At 40.7% G+C, this 18,063-nt stretch overlaps 1 protein-coding gene across 2 annotated transcripts; it reads right to left on the bottom strand.

The window, feature by feature from the left end:
- Positions 1-2,595: 2,595 nt before the first annotated feature.
- csnk2a2b (casein kinase 2, alpha prime polypeptide b) lies at positions 2,596-17,611 on the bottom strand. 2 transcript variants are annotated; one of them, XM_086163286.1, is made up of 12 exons: positions 16,649-17,611; positions 16,207-16,318; positions 14,181-14,282; positions 10,429-10,524; positions 10,154-10,213; positions 9,546-9,629; positions 6,417-6,527; positions 5,801-5,902; positions 4,052-4,152; positions 3,765-3,913; positions 3,405-3,486; positions 2,596-3,282 (listed from the first exon to the last, which is right to left on the bottom strand). In XM_086163286.1, exons 1-11 carry the CDS (start codon positions 16,750-16,752, stop codon positions 3,416-3,418), a joined length of 1,092 nt encoding a protein of 363 aa, XP_086019412.1. In that variant the 5' UTR covers positions 16,753-17,611; the 3' UTR covers positions 2,596-3,282; positions 3,405-3,415. The 2 variants fall into 2 exon arrangements, with proteins under 2 accessions (XP_086019412.1, XP_086019413.1); XM_086163287.1 differs by having other exon boundaries at positions 10,429-10,479.
- Positions 17,612-18,063: the final 452 nt, after the last annotated feature.

Here is an 18,063-nt window from a genome sequence, read left to right as displayed (position 1 = left end):
GGGATGCTGGAGCCTATCCCAGCTGTCATCAGGCAAGAGGCAGGGTACACCTCGGACTGGTTGCCAGTCAGTCGCAGGGCCACATATACAGATAGACAACCATTCACTCACTCATCCAGGGCAATTTTTTCCAATTAACCCGCTCCAGAGAACACGGAGGAAACTCCACACAGAAAGGTCCCCTTGTCGGAATTGAACCAGGGTCCTTTGTCCAGTGAAGCTGAAGCATTAACCATTGCGCCCCCGTGCCGCCCACACACTGAAACAAACATAAAACTGAATATAAAAAATATAAATCTCGTCCTCCTGGTAAAAGCCCTGTCATGTTGGACTGACTCCAGGACACCTGCATCTCATAGGACTAACCTTTGGATTGGACTATAGGGGTTTAACCCAAAACACACCCTTGAATTTCAAGCTAAATTGATAATTATATCCCGATTGACACTCTCTATTACTAAAGTTATTATCTTCATGTCGCCTAACCACAATGACTTGGGAACTGAGGATAAATGGAGTCACTGATTGTCAAATGAAAGATCTCATTGTGTGTGTAAAAAATCCTGCAGCAGTTGACCTGTTTGAGCCAAGAAGAACTGTGTGGATGGAAAATGACCAGTGTTGACTTACTGTGTTTACTAAATACAGTGGAAAATACAGCTCACCTACGTCCATGCACACTGAAAAAAAAAAAAAGAAAAAAGAGCTGACCTGGTTGGTGTGTATGTGTGTGTGCAGATGGCACCCATGACATGGACTTGCTGCTGAATGTTTCATGACCATGCTACAGTGGATATACTGCTTTCCTGAGCGCAAGAACATGTGTTTTCCTATAGGTGTGTGAGAGCACAACGTGAGCCAGGAGTCAGATTGTAAGAGAGGAAGTCAAAGCTCTGGTTTCTGTGCAAAGTGAAGTTGATACTTGAGACACACAACAGCGACTGTTAATCAGACAATAGCTGGAGGACACAATCCAGGATTTGCATCTATAGGATGCAGGAACACATGTCTTGCAATGTGTGCCCATTTGCATTGTAAAACATTTCAAACATGAAAACATGAGCTAAAAGATTCACCACATTTCCAAACAAGAAAGTGAAATAGGTGGGAGAAAATATAATTGAAATCAACAATAACAAAGAATCAATCATTGTCTTCATTCTTCTAACCTTTTTCTTATTGTGTTCAATTTCCAGTCTATCTGCAGTGGTCTTCCTCAGAGGTTGACACAGCCAATCATCATCCTCCAGCTAACCTTATACTTTGCATATTCTTCTCTCACAACAACCAACTTCATGTTTCACTCCATCCATAAATCTTCTATTTTGTGCACCTCTGGGCCTCCTGCCTTGCAGCTCAAATCTCAGCACCCTTCACTTTCCCTCCTCTATACATGTCCAAACCAAGTCTGACTTTATCTCCAAAACATCTAAAATGCTGTTTTACTGTTCCTACCGATCCTCCTCCCTCTCAATGAGAACCACAACATCTCCATCTCTGCCTTCCTCCCTTTTTTCAGTGGCACTACCTCCAAACCTCACACTCAGCACCATCTTGCACACTTTGTGCATCTACCCTAAACAGATATCACACACATACATTCCTAATAATCTTCGGTTCAGGATCAAATACCTGCAAAGAAGTCAGTTGATTCAACTTCAGATATTGTTTTAAAATCACAATAATGAATAAAGTGCAGGCTTTCCAAATGGAGGAGGCATGAAAGTTTCATTCATTGTCATCGGTGAACTTCCATTCATTCCGGAGCACTCCCATCTTTCTGTTCCAGAATTTCCATCACAGAATTGATAATTGGACGACTTTGGAAATATTTTTTGAGAGAGTTTGAGTCCAGAAGTCGCATAAATGATAAATCTGTTGATAACCAGCTTGTTGATTTTGAACCTTTGTGCATGCCTTCCACGGAGATTCAGTGGAAAAGGCCAGCACAGCAGAAAACGCACAGCCACAAGCCCATTCAACCAGAAGGACAGGTTGGTCTTTTAGGTTCGAGTGAAATAAAGGGATCACTGGGATGCTAAGTATCATCTCGGTCTGGCTGTGAACAGGAATGAGCTCAGGTTTCATACTCACACACACACTCATACACACACACACACACACACCCACCACCTGATTGGACTGAGCTTCTCTCCTTACACAGACTAAGTTTCTGTTCATAAATTGGAGTAAAGGTGATCTCGCCTCAAAATATAAGCTACGTGGGCATTCACACATCACCTGGAAATTTTCCTTGGCCTGTGTGTTCGATGGCTGGAAGTGCAAAATATGATATGTTTGGGTAAAGCCTGGTGACAGGTGACCGAGTTGAAAATTCTAGTGATGCACCTGAAGAGGCTGCACGGGAAGAAAATAAACCATTTTTTCCATTGCAGAACGTTTCCATTCCTTGCCTTAACCTTCAGATACCACAGCTATTGAATGGCAGCCATCTTTAATATAGCCTAGGAATGGGGATCAATAGGAAATAATATAGGGAGAATATGACTATCCTGGTTCTATATTAAACGCAAGTGTCCGAACACGGACGAAACTGAAACACAATATATTAACTGACACCATGGACAGGAAGGGTTCATCTAAATAAAAATCATTTATTTGTCATTAATATCATCATCATCATCATTCTATCTAGAGAGAGTCCACCATGCCACTTTCAGAACTGGAGTAGTGCTAAGACGTTTGTCTGTCTGTTCGGGGAGGAAGGGTGGCCAGACAGACGGATGGATGCGCGATTCAACGGGCTGGGGAGAGGATGGAGGGGGTGGGGGGGGGGTCTCACACTCCGGTCCATTCTCCATGCTGATGCAAACAAGGGGGGGGGCAGGGGTAACATGAATGGGGACGAAGGGGGGCGGACAAAGGGGAATGGGGTTTTTGAATTGTCTTAAAAAGTAGTTTGTCCTTTACGGCCTACGGGAGGGTGGGGTGGGTTTGAGGGGGTGATGGGAGAGCAGCTTCAAGCTCATTGGTCAGGCTGCTGGACAGGGAACCAGGACAAGCCAATCACAGACGGATACAGAGGAGGAGGGTATGTGTATAGTTGTCTGTGTGTGTGTGTGTGTGTGTGTGTGTGTCTGTCTCAATATGCTGTGATCTATGTGTACATGTTTGTGTGTGTGTGTGTGTGTATCCATATGCACAAATCTGTGAATGTGTAACTGGTCAGAGTTACTTTGATCCATTGTTACTGTACACTTGTCAAAGTTACTGTCACAACCGGGTACAAAGTTGAGGTAACAAACGTCCTTTCTTCCACTTCTGTGAAGAGAGAGAAAATCAAATTTATTTTGCAACCCGAGAAAACAAACAAACAAACAAATAAATAAAGGGATCAAACTCCATCAACCATTTCCACATGACCCTTGTCTGAAAACCATTACCTGTCTCATTCTCATCGTGCGGTCGTGCTGCCACTAGAAACCATGTTGTTGTCTGAATTCGACTGCTCCTTTACTACCGGGTCTGGAAGAGGAGAGGATCCTGGTTGTTTTTTAAAGTATATTAGGGGGACCTGGAGTTAGACTAGAAGTGTGCAGTGACAGAAAAAAGATATGCAAGAAAGTCCTTTAAGTAGAAGTAAATCAAGGCCATTGTCCTGATATGTTCATGAGTTACATTTATAAATCACATTTGTAGAGGCACGATAGTGACTTCTTTAAGCTAGAGCTCCCTGTTTGCTGTTATGCGTTGTGTGTGTGTATGTGTGTGTATGTGTGTGTATGTGAGTGTGGGGTGCTAACAGAAGTAGGGGTGCTCCATGGCCTCTGTGGCGGTCAGTCTCTGTTGGTGATCGTAGCGTAGCAGCTTGTCCAGCAGGTCCAGAGCTTCGGGACTCACCAAGTGCTGGTTCTCCGTTTGAACAAACTGTTCCCAGCGTTTCCTGCTCTGTCTGCAAACACACGAAGGACTTATTAGACTTGCAGCAAGCAATGATTATTATTATTGTTATCATTTTGGTTTGATATTTACAGACCATAGTCAAACTGCAACTGAAACAACTGAAGGAGAGATGGCAGGCTGAACTTACTGTCCCAGCAGATCTTTGAAGCGTGGGTCCAGTTCAATGTGGTATTTACGCAGGTAGCCAAACAGCTCGTCCGTCCCCAAGACTTTGGCAATTCGGACCAGCTATGAGACAACGGACAGGGGCTCAGAGATAAACAAAGACTGGCCACTGATGATCAATTTTGCGAAACCAATGTCTAAGACGTGATGTTTCAGAAAATTTCCGTTATAATCCTGAATGAAGAAACCAGCTTGAGTCGGAACATTTCTAGAAAACTCCCTCCTTCTATCTGTATAAACGCATTCTCTAAATGCGTTCAAGGGTGTCACTGAAAACTTGGCAAGAAAACACCCCCCCCCCCAGTAAATAAATAAGATAATTAAATGCGGAAGTTCAGATAATTGTAAAGCTTGAACTGTAATAAATAATCTGGAATTCAGTGGTAAGGTGGAGCTTTGAGAGGGAATACAGCCATTGATCTGCTGCTTGCTGAGTCTGACGGCTTGGTCGAACTTCGTCGTCATGACGATTTATAGTGGTCTGCTTTTTTTTAATTACTGATGAAGTTGGATTATAGATTTGGGTAGAGGAGTTAGAATGTTGGCATGTTTGTCTGGAATGTGGAGCGAGGATTCATTCCACAGTCAGCAAGATCTTTCATGAAGGATCTTTAGGGGCATCAGATTTGTCTTCCCTCCTTTTCGCTGGTTCGGAATACCTCACCGGCGCAAACATTTTCACGCTTATGAGCACTAAAGGTGCACTGCCATTGAAAGAACACTCCAAAGGAACCGGAAAACTTCGGGCAAATAGTTTATTTTTTCTAACCAAGATCACCAATTTACCCTTCAAAGAATACTGGGTCTTTTAGGGTGTGGACTTTTCTCACAGCATTTCATTTCAACCATCATACAGTTTTAAATGTCTGTGGCTGCAGTCTGTTTTTTGGGGTCATCGATTTAGCAAAGATTGAAAACAGTAGAAATCTGATCCGGTATCCATTTCCTGAGTCACAAAATAGTAACTGGCAAAACATTAAAGATGTGGTGTTGTTCTTGGGTGTTCACGTAGAAACACTTACCGATACATGTCTTTAAAAATCATTGTATAATATATACCTCTGCTTATTTGTGGATTTTTTTTTTCTCGCTATCTACTGTCCTCTGCCTTTCTATTATTATTTATATTCATAATTATTTCCTTTTTTCGACATTATAACCAAGGAATTTCCCCGATGGAGATCAATACAGTTTATCTTATCTTATCTTATCTTATATATAAAATATTGAAGAATCAATAATTATTTTAAATATTAAAGTTTTTGTTTTGCATATCTTTAGGTTTTCATGGTCAGTTTTGGTGACTCTTCTGTAATTAATTGATTGAGTGATTGATTTTTGCTTCCGTGTTACTTATTTTTGTCTGAAAGTAAACTGAAATGGGCACAAAATAAAAATAAAATAAAGAGAAAAAAAATGCATACATTTTTTTTTAATTTTGTGTTCTCCTCCAGGACCTTTAGACAGTGTTGTAAATCCAGTCACAAAAACCTTTTACTTCCATGAGGTGATGTCATAAGGACACGATGGTAAAAATGGGTTAATAATTAAGTTTAAGCTGGGAGTAAAGTTGCTTTTTCCGACTGCTGACAGAAACCTCCTTGAAGTCTCAGTAACAGGGTTTATGAGGCCACCCAGAGACATGAAATACCTGCCCGGCGCTAGACTGGCTTTGGTTCACGAGGAGGAAGTGCACGTGAGTGGCCGATACCTGGTCGTAGTTGTCTTGTCCATGGAAGAAGGGCTCTTTCTGAAAGATCATACTGGCCAGCATGCAGCCCAAACTCCACATATCTAGACTGTAATCATACATCTGAAACACACAACCAGCAGCTGGTGAGGGAAAACAAAAAAAAAAAAAAAATACAAATAAAAATCTATCCATATGCAATGATGGCATTATCTGATGTCAACAAGAGAAAGACAAAGTCTCATACTACTGGAGCAATAATGGCTTACAAATTTCTGGACATAATCCCATGAAAGGACTAGGAATTACAATTTAAGGGATTGTAATACTGAGTAAGATAAATTTGTTTTGTGATGTGAAGAGTATAGAATAACTGACATCAGGGCATAAAATGTATTTTATAGGTATCTAAACACCTTTATTAGTGGGCATAAAGAGTCAAACTGACTGTGAAATAGGGAGCGAATTAAGTGATTTAAAATAAATCGTATGACACAGAGAGATTGTACAGTAAACTTGTGTTTATAATTGTTAATACGGGAGGTGGTGACACTGCTCCGACTGTACTTGTGGAGATACAGCGTGTCACTGTGTATGGATTTTTTAGAAGTGTGCTGGCGAGTGTGCTGTGCATTACCTGATAGTCCACCAGGAGTTCGGGACCTTTAAAGTACCGTGAAGCCACTCTGACGTTGTACTCCTGGGAAGGGTGGTAGAACTCTGCCAGTCCCCAGTCTATTAGGCGTAGCTAAAGAAACAGATCGGTCATTAGAAGTTTGCTTTGTGAAACTTCTTTCCCGATAAAGAAAATCACTAATGTCACAAAACTTAATCGGTGCTATAAACTCCTCTTTATGATCTCCCTTTCCCAGCAACATACATATTATTATCTGGATTTACCTATAGATGTACTCTGAATAAATGTGTTTACATCATTTATGCCCCAAGCTTTACTTCATTTTAACCATGTCCGTTTATTCACACTTCCTTCACATTATTGAATTGACTTGGCTATTTAGTCAATGTTGAATGCCTTCGAACATCAGTCTGGAAGTCCATTCCTGCTATATTTGTAAAACATTTTTAACCTGTTCTCAACATACTCTGCAGGGTAGGGAGAACCAGCCGGACTCAGATGTAATATTTCCGAACCTCAGCAAAATGACCACACTGAGAACGCATACGGTCTGGGAACCTGACTGGTGTTGAGCTTCTGCCCTCTGCTGGACAGCAGTAAAAAACACCCCTCTGGACTAAATGTGGTTCAGCGGGTAACAAAGCGTAAATGCCCACATCATGATTACTTTGCTGGGCATTTTGAGCTGTTCGAGTCACCCTCGGCTTCAAACAATAAGAAAGAAAAAAATTACACATAGACTAAAAAAATATGTCTATCTGAACTAGTTGCAATAAAAATAACAGCTGATTATTGTTTCGCAATCAATTTCCGCTGGTTCATGTTTAACGGCAGTGCTATAAACTGGCAATTGTTACAAAGTCACATAGTTTGTGTTTTAAAAAGTCGGTAAACAAAGGCTTTGGAAGCAAAAAACAATAGTAATTCGTGTGGGTGAAATCTATGGAAATGTACCTGCATTACCACTGCTGTTTATGTATGTATGTATTTATTTATTTATTTTTATTTTCTATTTTTCCAAATTTAACAGAGCAATTATTTCAACTTTGAAAAAATTATTAGAATAACACTAATAAAAGTATCTTTATTTATCTAGGTTCTGAATGTTGTTGGTTCTGAATGTGCTATACAACTGAACTGTATATAATATTCTGAGGAATGAGGGACATACTTTTGGACACACTAGTTTGCCTTTTGGAGTCACACTAGATACAACTTATAACATGGGATTTTGAATATCTAGTAAGTATTTACTGACACTCAGTGTAAGTCAGATTTTATCTGGCATCAGTATTTTGTAATGATTCATTATATATCTTTTAATTTATTTAGGAGACTGGGGACGTTGTGAATTAAATATAAATCAATTCATGGATGGAAGTATTGAACAAAAAAATAAAAAAAATTAAAAAAAATACTGAAAAAATAGCCATTTCCACAACCGAAAGCCAATGGGGCTTCCTAACAGCTTCGGTTCGCAGTAGCAACAGAGAGGGAATCCTACCCTCTCAGCTATTCCGGTAGACGTTGGAAATCTACAGCAAGAGTCCCTCCTGGAGATGAACCGTGTGGAACGAATGAGCTACCTGAGATGCCTATGGCGGCTACTGAAATTCAATGTCCTACTTACACATTGTCCTCGATAACCATGAAAATGCCCGAGGTGTGATTAAGTAAGATTTGTTCTTGAGGAAAGATTATATTGTTTCCAGAAACAGTGCCATGAGCCTTTTTGTTGTATAAAAATGCTACATGACACGTAAAAGTTGCCGTTTGAACTCGTAAACTGAACTGGAACGTGACGCTGCCCCCATGATGAAAGACCTAAGTCATATTCCTGGAGAAGTAGCTAATTCTCTTACATTAGATAAATATCTGGCACTGTACATTTCCGCATAGTAATTTCTATTTAGGTCTCTGGCGGTTCTCAGTCATCCAGGTCATGGTGAATTCTTGTCAAAATCTTCTTGAGGTGGTAATGGAATTGAACTTCTTCACTTGAAGATGTTTCACCCCTTGCCCGGAGGCTTCTTCAGTTCTGAAGAACTGAAATAGCCTCTCAGATGAGGGCTGAAGCATCTTCAAGTAAAGAAATGCAAGTCCAGTTGCCATGACAAGAAGATTTTGACAAGAGTATTTTCTATGTATTTTAACAAACCCTTGCATCTTTGGATCCTATTACTCAAAGAAAGTCACTTTTCCCTGTCTTTTAAAAAGTGGATAAACACAGACTAGAGTTCAATATTAAGTGCATTTGTTTAATGCCAAAGCTCATTCTAAACACGAGTCCCTTGATGGCTTAAAGGATCATAAAAATCTGTTTAGCAGTTTCAACCACATATTAATCGCTCAAGTGGAGAGACATTATTCATCCTTAACTCAGAAACTATATAATAATGCTATTCCTCCTTATTGATCCGATCGTTTGAGTTTTTTTTTTTACAATTTTACACTATAAAATCTAACCTCCATCGGATAGGACCTCTTATTTGACACATACATTATAGATGCAAAGCAGCCTGGTAAATATATTAATTACATTACAGATTTTAAATTATTCTTTAATTTTGCGGTGTTTTTTTGCCTGTCTCAGTTCACTTTGGCCCCAGTGAAGTCTTATCCTGCACGAATAGCTCAGACGCCAATTCAGGAACACAAGTAATTCAACTTTAAAACATCAATTACAAAAGAGGGAGTTCCTTACTTAAAAAGGTAGTTTTAGGGTCCCTGTAGTGTCTGAATGTACGGTTTCCTTTTTTATGTCAAGTACATATTGGGGTATAGACAGCAAGAAATTTTAAAGAAAGTCAGCGGTTATAATAATTTAACGGTGATTAAAAACTGGTGGTTGATCATGTGTATCATGGCGGTCTGCACAAAGAGTGAACTGTACTGCAGGAGAGCAGTAAAAGATGTTGATTCACGCTGAAATGGCATCTGCTGTTATTTCAGGAGTTTCTTCCCACTCTGTTCACACTTATTGGATGAACTTGGTGCATGTAAGGCTTCAGCCATATTCTCTAACAAGCGATGGCTCAGAGAAATTCAAATGACGTGAGGTAAAACCGACACGGAAAACTGTTTTGTGTGTTGGGCGAGAGGGGAGGTGGTGTGTGTCTGAAAAAATACCTTTCGCAGCTGGTGGTCAATCATCACATTGTGGGGTTTGACGTCACGATGCATGATTCCCATACTGTGACAGTAGTCCAGAGCCTGGACACGCACGCACGCACGCACGCACGCACGCACGCACGCACGCACGCACGCACGCACGCACGCACGCACACACACACACACACACACACACACACACACACACACACACACACACACTCTTAACCATTGGTACACTGTCTTGTGAATTCCCCGTAATGCTACATAAGAGTAGGCTTAATCATCCGACAAAAATAACAAGACTGTAACTAGGGAAAAGCTGCCCCTAGAAATGTGTATTTTAATCATTTCCATGCTTACATGTGACATTTTCACCATGATTCTAAATATTTTCTAGGATTTAGTGATACTTGAAGATGCATTTAGAATACATCCAGAATAGCTTGGTACATATTTTTTTTTGTACTTGCATCGCAACACCTCACTAGTGATGGTTTGATGCGCGACCACATGTAGAGGAGAGTTCAAATAATCACATTTTTCTCCAAATGTATAGTACGAGCAAAAGTCACAACTGTTTTCCTGTTATAGACGTGTGACAAACGAGTCGCAGTGAGTCTCACCTTCAGTAGTTCATACATATAAAAACGGATATCGTAATCTGTCAACTTCTGGTACAACTCCTGCGGGGAAAAAGGAAGCGTATGTGAAGAGAGGAACATTGAATTTGGAAAATGGTTCGCTCAAAAAGCGGAATCTCCTGCTCTGATTGAGCCCATCGTGCTTCAGATTATACAAAAGAGAGTGAGCACATGAAAAAAGCTGCATCGACAGGGAGAAGCACGGATCACAAAACAGAGAGGGCCCGAAGACCAATGAAAGAAGGGAGTTGTTTTACCTTGAAGTCTGTGTTATTGATGCATTCAAAGACCAGTGCAGGAGTTCTGGACTGTGTTGCCACCAAAGAGACAGGGAGGGTGGAGAGTGTCAGAAACTGAACAGAAAATCATCGACAGTAAACAAAGCAGACATATGATTCATCGCTGATCAGACACAGGAAAAGCACCAAATATTCAAGACAAGATCCACCCAATTTTGACTGAACCAGCCAGAAAACAGAATTATATTTTAACCCCAGTAGTTCCAGGAGACTAGATCACAGCGGGTTTCCATCAGGGAGAAACACTGGCTGTGTCAAGAGGCCCTGAGATAGAGACGGGAACAAACCGAACAAATATCCGGTGTTATATGCGCCATACTTCTTTGAATAGCATCCGGGCGGCCACTTTTCTGTCCCTGCTGTGGCATAACATGGCATAATCTGCTTCAGAGTACAGCTTGCAGTTAGCTGAATTAAAAGAAATAAATGACTGAATGCCCTTTTTTAAAGGTTTTACCATGTAAATGAGAAAAAGTTAATGAAAATTAGGTGTAAGACTGAGCCATAACAAAAAAAAGGAAGCAATATAAATAGAACAAATTTTGTGTTATACCTTACTTCGACTCGTCCCACATATGTGCATAAAGCATAAACAGGTTCATGAAAATAAAAATGTGTCTGAGGGGTTGCCTCTCTGGCCTTTCAGCAGCACTTTTGAGGGTAGAGCTCGTGAGCTGACGCCTTCTACCCGAAAAGGTGTGGTTTATTGCCACAGCCCTGCTGACACACAGTTCCCACGCACTTTAGCAAGCTCGTTATTTTTTTGTTGACTCTTAATATGTAAACATTGGTTTCCCAAGGGCTGAGCTATGGCAGCCAAATAAATAAAGAGATACGTAACTGCAAATTAAGAATTCCTACAGAATGGAGAAGTCCTTTTCTCTTCGTGCAGATCGACATGACTCCTGACTGGTACCTAAACATTTTTAATAGCTGTGACAACAAAAACGGCTTAACCCCCACCCAACTCACAACAGGAATGAACGAATGAGTGGATTGGAAAATGATTAAACCCACACGTCCAAAAAAAGCAGCCTTGATTGAATTTTGAGCTTTTAATTTAATGGCTGTCAGGAAAGGTGCAGCTCTAAGTTTAAGAAAGACAGTGGACTCTGTGGAATTAAACAGAATTTCACTCACTAAAGAGCCAGCTCAGAGTATTGTGTTCTTGTTTTTCTGCCGCGCCGAACACAACTGTGACACATAGTATACTAACACATTTTTTGTTTTGGGGTTACAATTAAACACATTAGAACAAAAATAAACAAATAATAACAATAATTTATTGGGAAAAAAAGCGTACATCAGAGTCTACATCAATATCAGTAATAATATTTGAAAAATATGTGGATCAGTGGATCTCATTGGGATTGTGTGTTCATTGAGAATCAATCCTGTTCAGGTTAACACATTTACCATACACACACACAAATAACTGAAGTGTTCCTGCAATGCAAGTGATAGATTAAAAACAAGCTGAAAAGTTTCTCGTATTAACCAAGAAGACTGATGACGGAGGTTTCCTTCAGGGACAAGACTTACAACGTACGAAGGCGATAAATATGGCAGTAGGGGTCAATTTATGGGGCAGGTTGTCTGAAAGGCGTCTTTTTTGTTTGTCAGGAATGTGCTGATCAAATTCTCACAGTTCCAACAATCTCACCTTGATGCCAGTCAAAAGTAACCAGGCTTGATTTTCCCCTACTGAGAAACCGCAGCTTCATAAAAACTATGATGAACCATCTGTGCTCTGACCTTTTAAAAACTACTAATTTTGATAATTAAAATGTTTTCTAATATTTCCAGTTTCCAAAAATGATTCCAATACTGATTATTTCTAATTAATTCCTTAATTCATTTCTAGGTTATCACCAGATACATTTTTAAAATAAGAATTGCAGAATTTCAAGTTGTTTCAAGCAAATTGGGAGATTATTTTGGGTAACTTAAAGCAGTCGGTCACGGGGCATTTATTTTGAAAAAAAAAGACAAAAAGACCACAAAGAATGAGGAAAAGAATTGATTAATAATAATTATTATAAAATAATTTTTCATTATTTATATATTTTATATATATATATATATATATATATAAGAATAGAATGGAATGCACCTTCAATCATCCCCCTAATGCAAATTTCAAGTCACACAGCAGAAATAGGACAGTGCGGTAGCAGTAGATCAGTTACAAATATTATAAGTATAAAAAAAGGTAGCACACAGAGGATCGGAAAATAAAGAAAAATGAATAAAAAATATTTGTATATTGGAAAACACTGACTCATAGATGGTAAAACATAATCAAAATAAAAATCAAATTATAATTACCTAATTATCAGGAATTGATCACCTATAAAAAAGGAAAGGACCAGAAAACCATCTGAAATCTAGAAACATTTAAAAGAAAAAAAATTCAACCACTGAAACTATATATATACACACAATTTGACAGTAACACAGTCTTTCTAGACGAAGTGTTTATCATGTGCATTCCAAAGCATTTACAGTGTAGTAAACGTAAACTTCCTTTCAGTTCATGTATTCGTGTGTGAAACCTAGCGTGCCCCTTTCCAAATTACAAAATGTCATTATATATATATATATATATATATATATGTATATATATATATATATATATATATATATATATATATATATGTGTGTGTGTGTGTATATATATATATACTGCATATACACACATAGACATTCTATACACCGTGCTCATTCATTCATTCATTCACTATCAACACTGCTACTACGGCACTCAGGGTCGACGGGAAGGTCAAGGGGTAAAACCCACGCAGACATGGGGGGAAAAATGCAGACTCCGCACAAAAACACCCCCCTGTCAAACCCGAACCAGGAACCCTCTGATACCGTACTAATACGGAAAAACGTCTTTGCGCGAATTAACGTTCATATATGACCCGGTAATGCATCAAATCATCTTTGAAAGACATGTCATCAATCAATTTGGAATGAGAACAACCTTTGATATCGCCTGAAAAATAGCAGGAACGTTTGTGTACTGGACCAAGTATCAACAATAACTAACACTGGCCTAGGTTGGATATACAGTGTATCCAATGTAGTGAATCATGCAGATGATTTTTTTAGCTTTGAAAACATGACAATATTTTACATGTGCTTGTCAGGATACAGATCTTTGCAGGAGTGATAACAGACTGATAGTTTTCTTGTTAAGTCTTCCTCTGCTGACTGGAAAAATGTCACGAGTAAAATGCCCTTCAATGAGCCCCCGAATATGCATAAAATCGTTGAGAGCTCACTTGAAAATGAGACCTTTTTACTTGAAAATCTTTTGGAAAATCATCTAAAAAAAAAAAAAGAGCAAAGCATTTCCTGGCGAATTAACAAGAAATTACCTTAAAATTTACATCTAAATAAGAATTTGGTAAAAAAAAAAAGGCAAAAACCAGCAGAGCGAAACATTATAAAAAAAAAAAATCCAACTGCCAAAATTATATCCTTTAAAAAGGTCAGATGAGAAATGATGCATTCAAAGGTCAGCTGAGTGACACAGGCATGTAAGAGGGACGCATTTCTCAGTCATTTAAAAGAATCAAACTACTACACATCCTCAGAACAGTTCATTTAATTGTGATTGTGAATTACCCTTTTTTTAAACGCTAATATATCCCCTTTGTGTCAGCTCAAACACACAAACATACATATCCCAGAGAACCTACCACAGGGTCTTTGACTGTGTCCACCAGTCGAATGATGTTGGTCCCCCCTCGCAGGTTCTCCAAGATCTTGATCTCTCGCTTGATCTTCTTCTTTTTGACGGGCTGATTCAAACAGAAAGGGCAAAAAATAAACACGATGTCAAGAAGTTGGGACTCTGCACCAAAGGAGGCCGCCTTTATGTTTTAATTATTTATAATTGTGAGATAAACCCGATGTCACTCTTGCAGCTTGTTACACGGACCACTCTGCTGTCAGTTATTCTTATGACGATGATGATCAAACTGATGCTCTGATTCACGCCATTTTAGCCACTGCAGCGAACCAACAGAAAATTTCCACCAGTAAAAATAAAAATAAATGAAAAAAAACAAAACACGATTTTGTAGTTACAGTAATACATGTTAAACAATACTACCGATATTGTTGGTGGAATCAAAAGTAGATGTGCTCCCCCCCCCCCGCACGAACAAGCAAAACTGCATTGTAACTAATGAACGGGCCAAGAAATTGACACAAGTCCGATCAAAAACATCATGCCAATCCTCCCGAATGGCAAGCAAATTACAGGTAGCTAGGTGGGGTAGAGAGAACACTACTTTTCCTTCCTTGCGGAAAGGCCACAGCTTGTGTTTGTGGGTGTGTAAATTCACAGTTTGCACGCAAATCGACATAAGGGTGGGTTAAAACACATTTCTCCCTCATCAGCTGTTGATAATAAGCACAAGCAGTGAGTGGGAACTGTTGGAGCAACTCGCAGCAGGTCTCCGACGCCCTCGACTAATTGCAAACAGGGGATCGATGGCTTTTCAAGCTCCGACAGGGACCCACAATAAAACCCACATAATTGGAAAGTGATCTGCAACGTATTGACATAAAGGTTGGACGTTGAATTGCACTGTTAAATCTTACTTATAAAAACTCCAGTGGTTCCCATGAAACGTGTTATAAATGATATCATATATAAGTTATGCTTCCTTAACAAGGCATCCTACCTAATAGGTTAGGATGGATTTCTTTTTATACACGATGTTGTAGTAAATCATTTTCTTTGATATTTTGAATATTTTAGTAGGCCCCTCGAAAACAGTGAGAAAATGCAATAAATAAATAGGCATCCATTTTAAAAAAAAAGGTAAATAAATTAATAAAATCAGCGCCTGGCTACTACCAGGATATTACCTGAAAATATGACAAAAATGTGCATTATATGATATTATAATTTGTCCTGTATGGTTTGTTTTCTTGCAGATTGACAAGTAAAATTCATGGTCATAACATAGTCACATCTGTTTTATTGTTATCTGTATTTACCTTTGTAAAGTGTCCTTGAATGATAAGAAAGGCACTGATAAATGAGATGTATTATTAATATCATCAAAAAGGAGCGAGTAAGAATAAATTAAATCAATGTTTGCTGGAGTTTTAACAAGTGAGATCAAATCATCGAGTTTCAATGAGAGCTGTTTCACCCCTGACGGGTTTGTCTTAGCTAGATGTAACGATGTCAAAGCTGATCTTTTCAGCAGGTTTAAATAAAAAAAATTGAAAGAAATAAATATGTTAATGGATAAACATCTAGCTGAAATTGAGTCTGATTCATGACTGAAGTTCCACGACTTCAGCAGAACTGATGTCGTGAGACAGGCCTGATTAGGAGAAAAAAAAAAAAAAACAGAAAATCCTCAGATGAGTGAAATGGAATATTGTTTTTTTTTTTTTTATTTGGCCTCACGCTGTTCAATCATCATAAATCAAAAAAAAAAAAAGTTTGGGTGAAAAACACTTGATCTGGTGATCTAAAAAAAAACACATTGGCAATAACTAGCTGTTTTTTAGGAGGATTACACAAAAATCACCGGGTCAAACTTCATTTTAAAACCGTTTGAACGTGGACAAGGGGGAGGCTGTTTAGATCCGTAGAAAATCGGGGTATTTTTAATCCATCTGTGTACATCACATGGAGCCCCCGAGTTTCACATGCTCCATCTCTGACAGCCTTTAGCCTCATTGATCAGAAAGGCTCACCTTCAGAATCTTAACCACAACCTTCTCATTGTTGGTGATGTTGATGGCCTCAAACACCTCGCTGTACTTCCCCCTGCCCAGCTTACGAACCAGCTGGTAGTCTTCCTGGTTGCTATAGGGACAGACAGAGAAACAAGAGTGTGACTACTGGGGGAAGACTTGAGAAATATTTTCAGCTCCAGTGTGCAATTACATCAATGTATGAGCCTCTGGTAAGTGTTTGTGTCACCCAGACATGGCTCAGCTTTGGGGGGGAATGAAGAGGGTCTGAAAGAGGGATTCTGCAGAATCAGCTGCAGGAATGACTGACAGACAAACACACACACACACACACACACACACAGACACACACACACACACACACACACACACACACACACACACACACACACACACAGGGCAATATCTGGGATCAGATACACTCACACTTAAAAGCACTCACTTCCAGTTGGGTACGTGGGCCTCGTAGTCCCAGTACTCGCGGCTCTTCAGTGTGTTGACGTCGGCGTACACGCGGGACTTGCTGCCGGCCACCGGACCCGGCATGGCGACACCCGACGCTCGGGCGCCGAGGTGGCTGTCACGGGGATGCGCCGGAGGTGCGGATGGCGGGTGAACCGGAGCGGGATCGTAGCGGTCACCAGGTCTGCAATGTGTGAGTCAATGTTTTTTTTCCGCAGCCGGACCGAGAGAGAACCGGAGAGGAGCCCCAGTGTGCCGCCGTCTGGACAGCCGGAGCGGCGCGCCTTCGCACGGATTGTCAGGAGCAGCAGAGCCGGAGCCGGTGCGGAGCCAATCGGGGGATCCGTTAGAGTGCAGCTGAGGTTGGGAGCCGGGAGCGGAGAGGCATCGGGGTGTTGAGGTAGAGAAGAGTGAACCCCGAGAAAGGCCACAGAGAGGCGGAGGGAGAATGGGATGTCGGTCTGGGTATCACTGCTTCGAACTCCGGGGTAAAACGGTGATCCTCGCAGGCCGTGAATGCGGGGCGATGGTTGGGAGACAGCCGGGCATCCTCCGCGGGCCGGCGGACGTAGAGAGGCGGGTGGGGAAGCCCTCGGTGGTCCGGCTTCGGCTACCAATCAACTGTTGATCCGGTGGATCGGTAGTGGCGGGGTCGACCGGAGGGAGGGAGGGAGGGGTGGGGGGCTGGAGTAGCAGAGAGATCGATGTTGTTAGCTAACGTTAGCTAGCGATGCTTCTGGAGCTCGGAGATGTCGCACAGACGGGGAGCGCTCGGCGCCCTGCACCACCGTCGGCGGAGCCCGCGTCATGAGCGGCCGGCTGGGCGGGGAAGCGGCGCCAGCGAGTCCCGGTATCAGACGCCGACGGAGGGCCCGGGGTTCGGGGGGCGAGGGAGGGGGGTTGTTCAGCAGCCACGGACCTCCCCGATCTCGAGATATGAGGGAAGGGAACCGGATTGCGATTGAGAGGAGGGAGAGAAGCGCCCGGATGTGAAAGCCGCTGCCGGGTTGGACGCGAAGATTTATATTTTCGACCGGGCTGCGGTGACACAGCGTCATCTAGCGACCGGGATCTGCTCTCGAGGTAGAAGTTGACGTTTTTAGAAAGTTTTTAGGTAACTCGTTTCCTCCCTCCAGGTTTCCGAAGTTCTTCTTAAGTTCAACTACTTTCATAATCGCAACGGTCTCTAATTGCGAGATGATAACATCTTTCAAAGCTAAAACAAAAAAAAAAAAGATCAAGCGCCCACCCCATGAAAGAGTTCAAGCAAAAAAAGTCCAAGTCTGACAAATTGTGATTCTGAGAAAAAGATAAGCATATTATTCGGTGAAAATAAGTAAATACCTCGAAATGACCAAAATATCATGTTAATTTTCAAAAAAAAAAAAAATCATA

The sequence above is a fragment of the Fistularia commersonii genome, chromosome 17 (genome assembly GCF_037954325.1).
Source record: "Fistularia commersonii isolate RoL2024-O1a breed Wild chromosome 17, RoL_Fcom_v1.0, whole genome shotgun sequence".
Lineage (NCBI taxonomy): Eukaryota > Metazoa > Chordata > Actinopteri > Syngnathiformes > Fistulariidae > Fistularia > Fistularia commersonii.
The sequence above is the reverse complement of the archived record's forward strand: the minus strand, read 5'-3'. Positions and strand labels throughout refer to the sequence as shown.

Excerpts from the sequence above, each read along its gene's own strand:
- csnk2a2b (XM_086163286.1), bottom strand. The coding sequence starts at position 16,752 with ATGCCGGGTCCGGTGGCCGGCAGCAAGTCCCGCGTGTACGCCGACGTC. Across the intron at positions 9,630-10,153 it reads ATATGTATGAACTACTGAAG|GCTCTGGACTACTGTCACAG; the intron begins GTGAGACTCACT and ends GTGCGTGTCCAG. Across the intron at positions 5,903-6,416 it reads AACTCCTGGTGGACTATCAG|ATGTATGATTACAGTCTAGA; the intron begins GTAATGCACAGC and ends TGTGTGTTTCAG.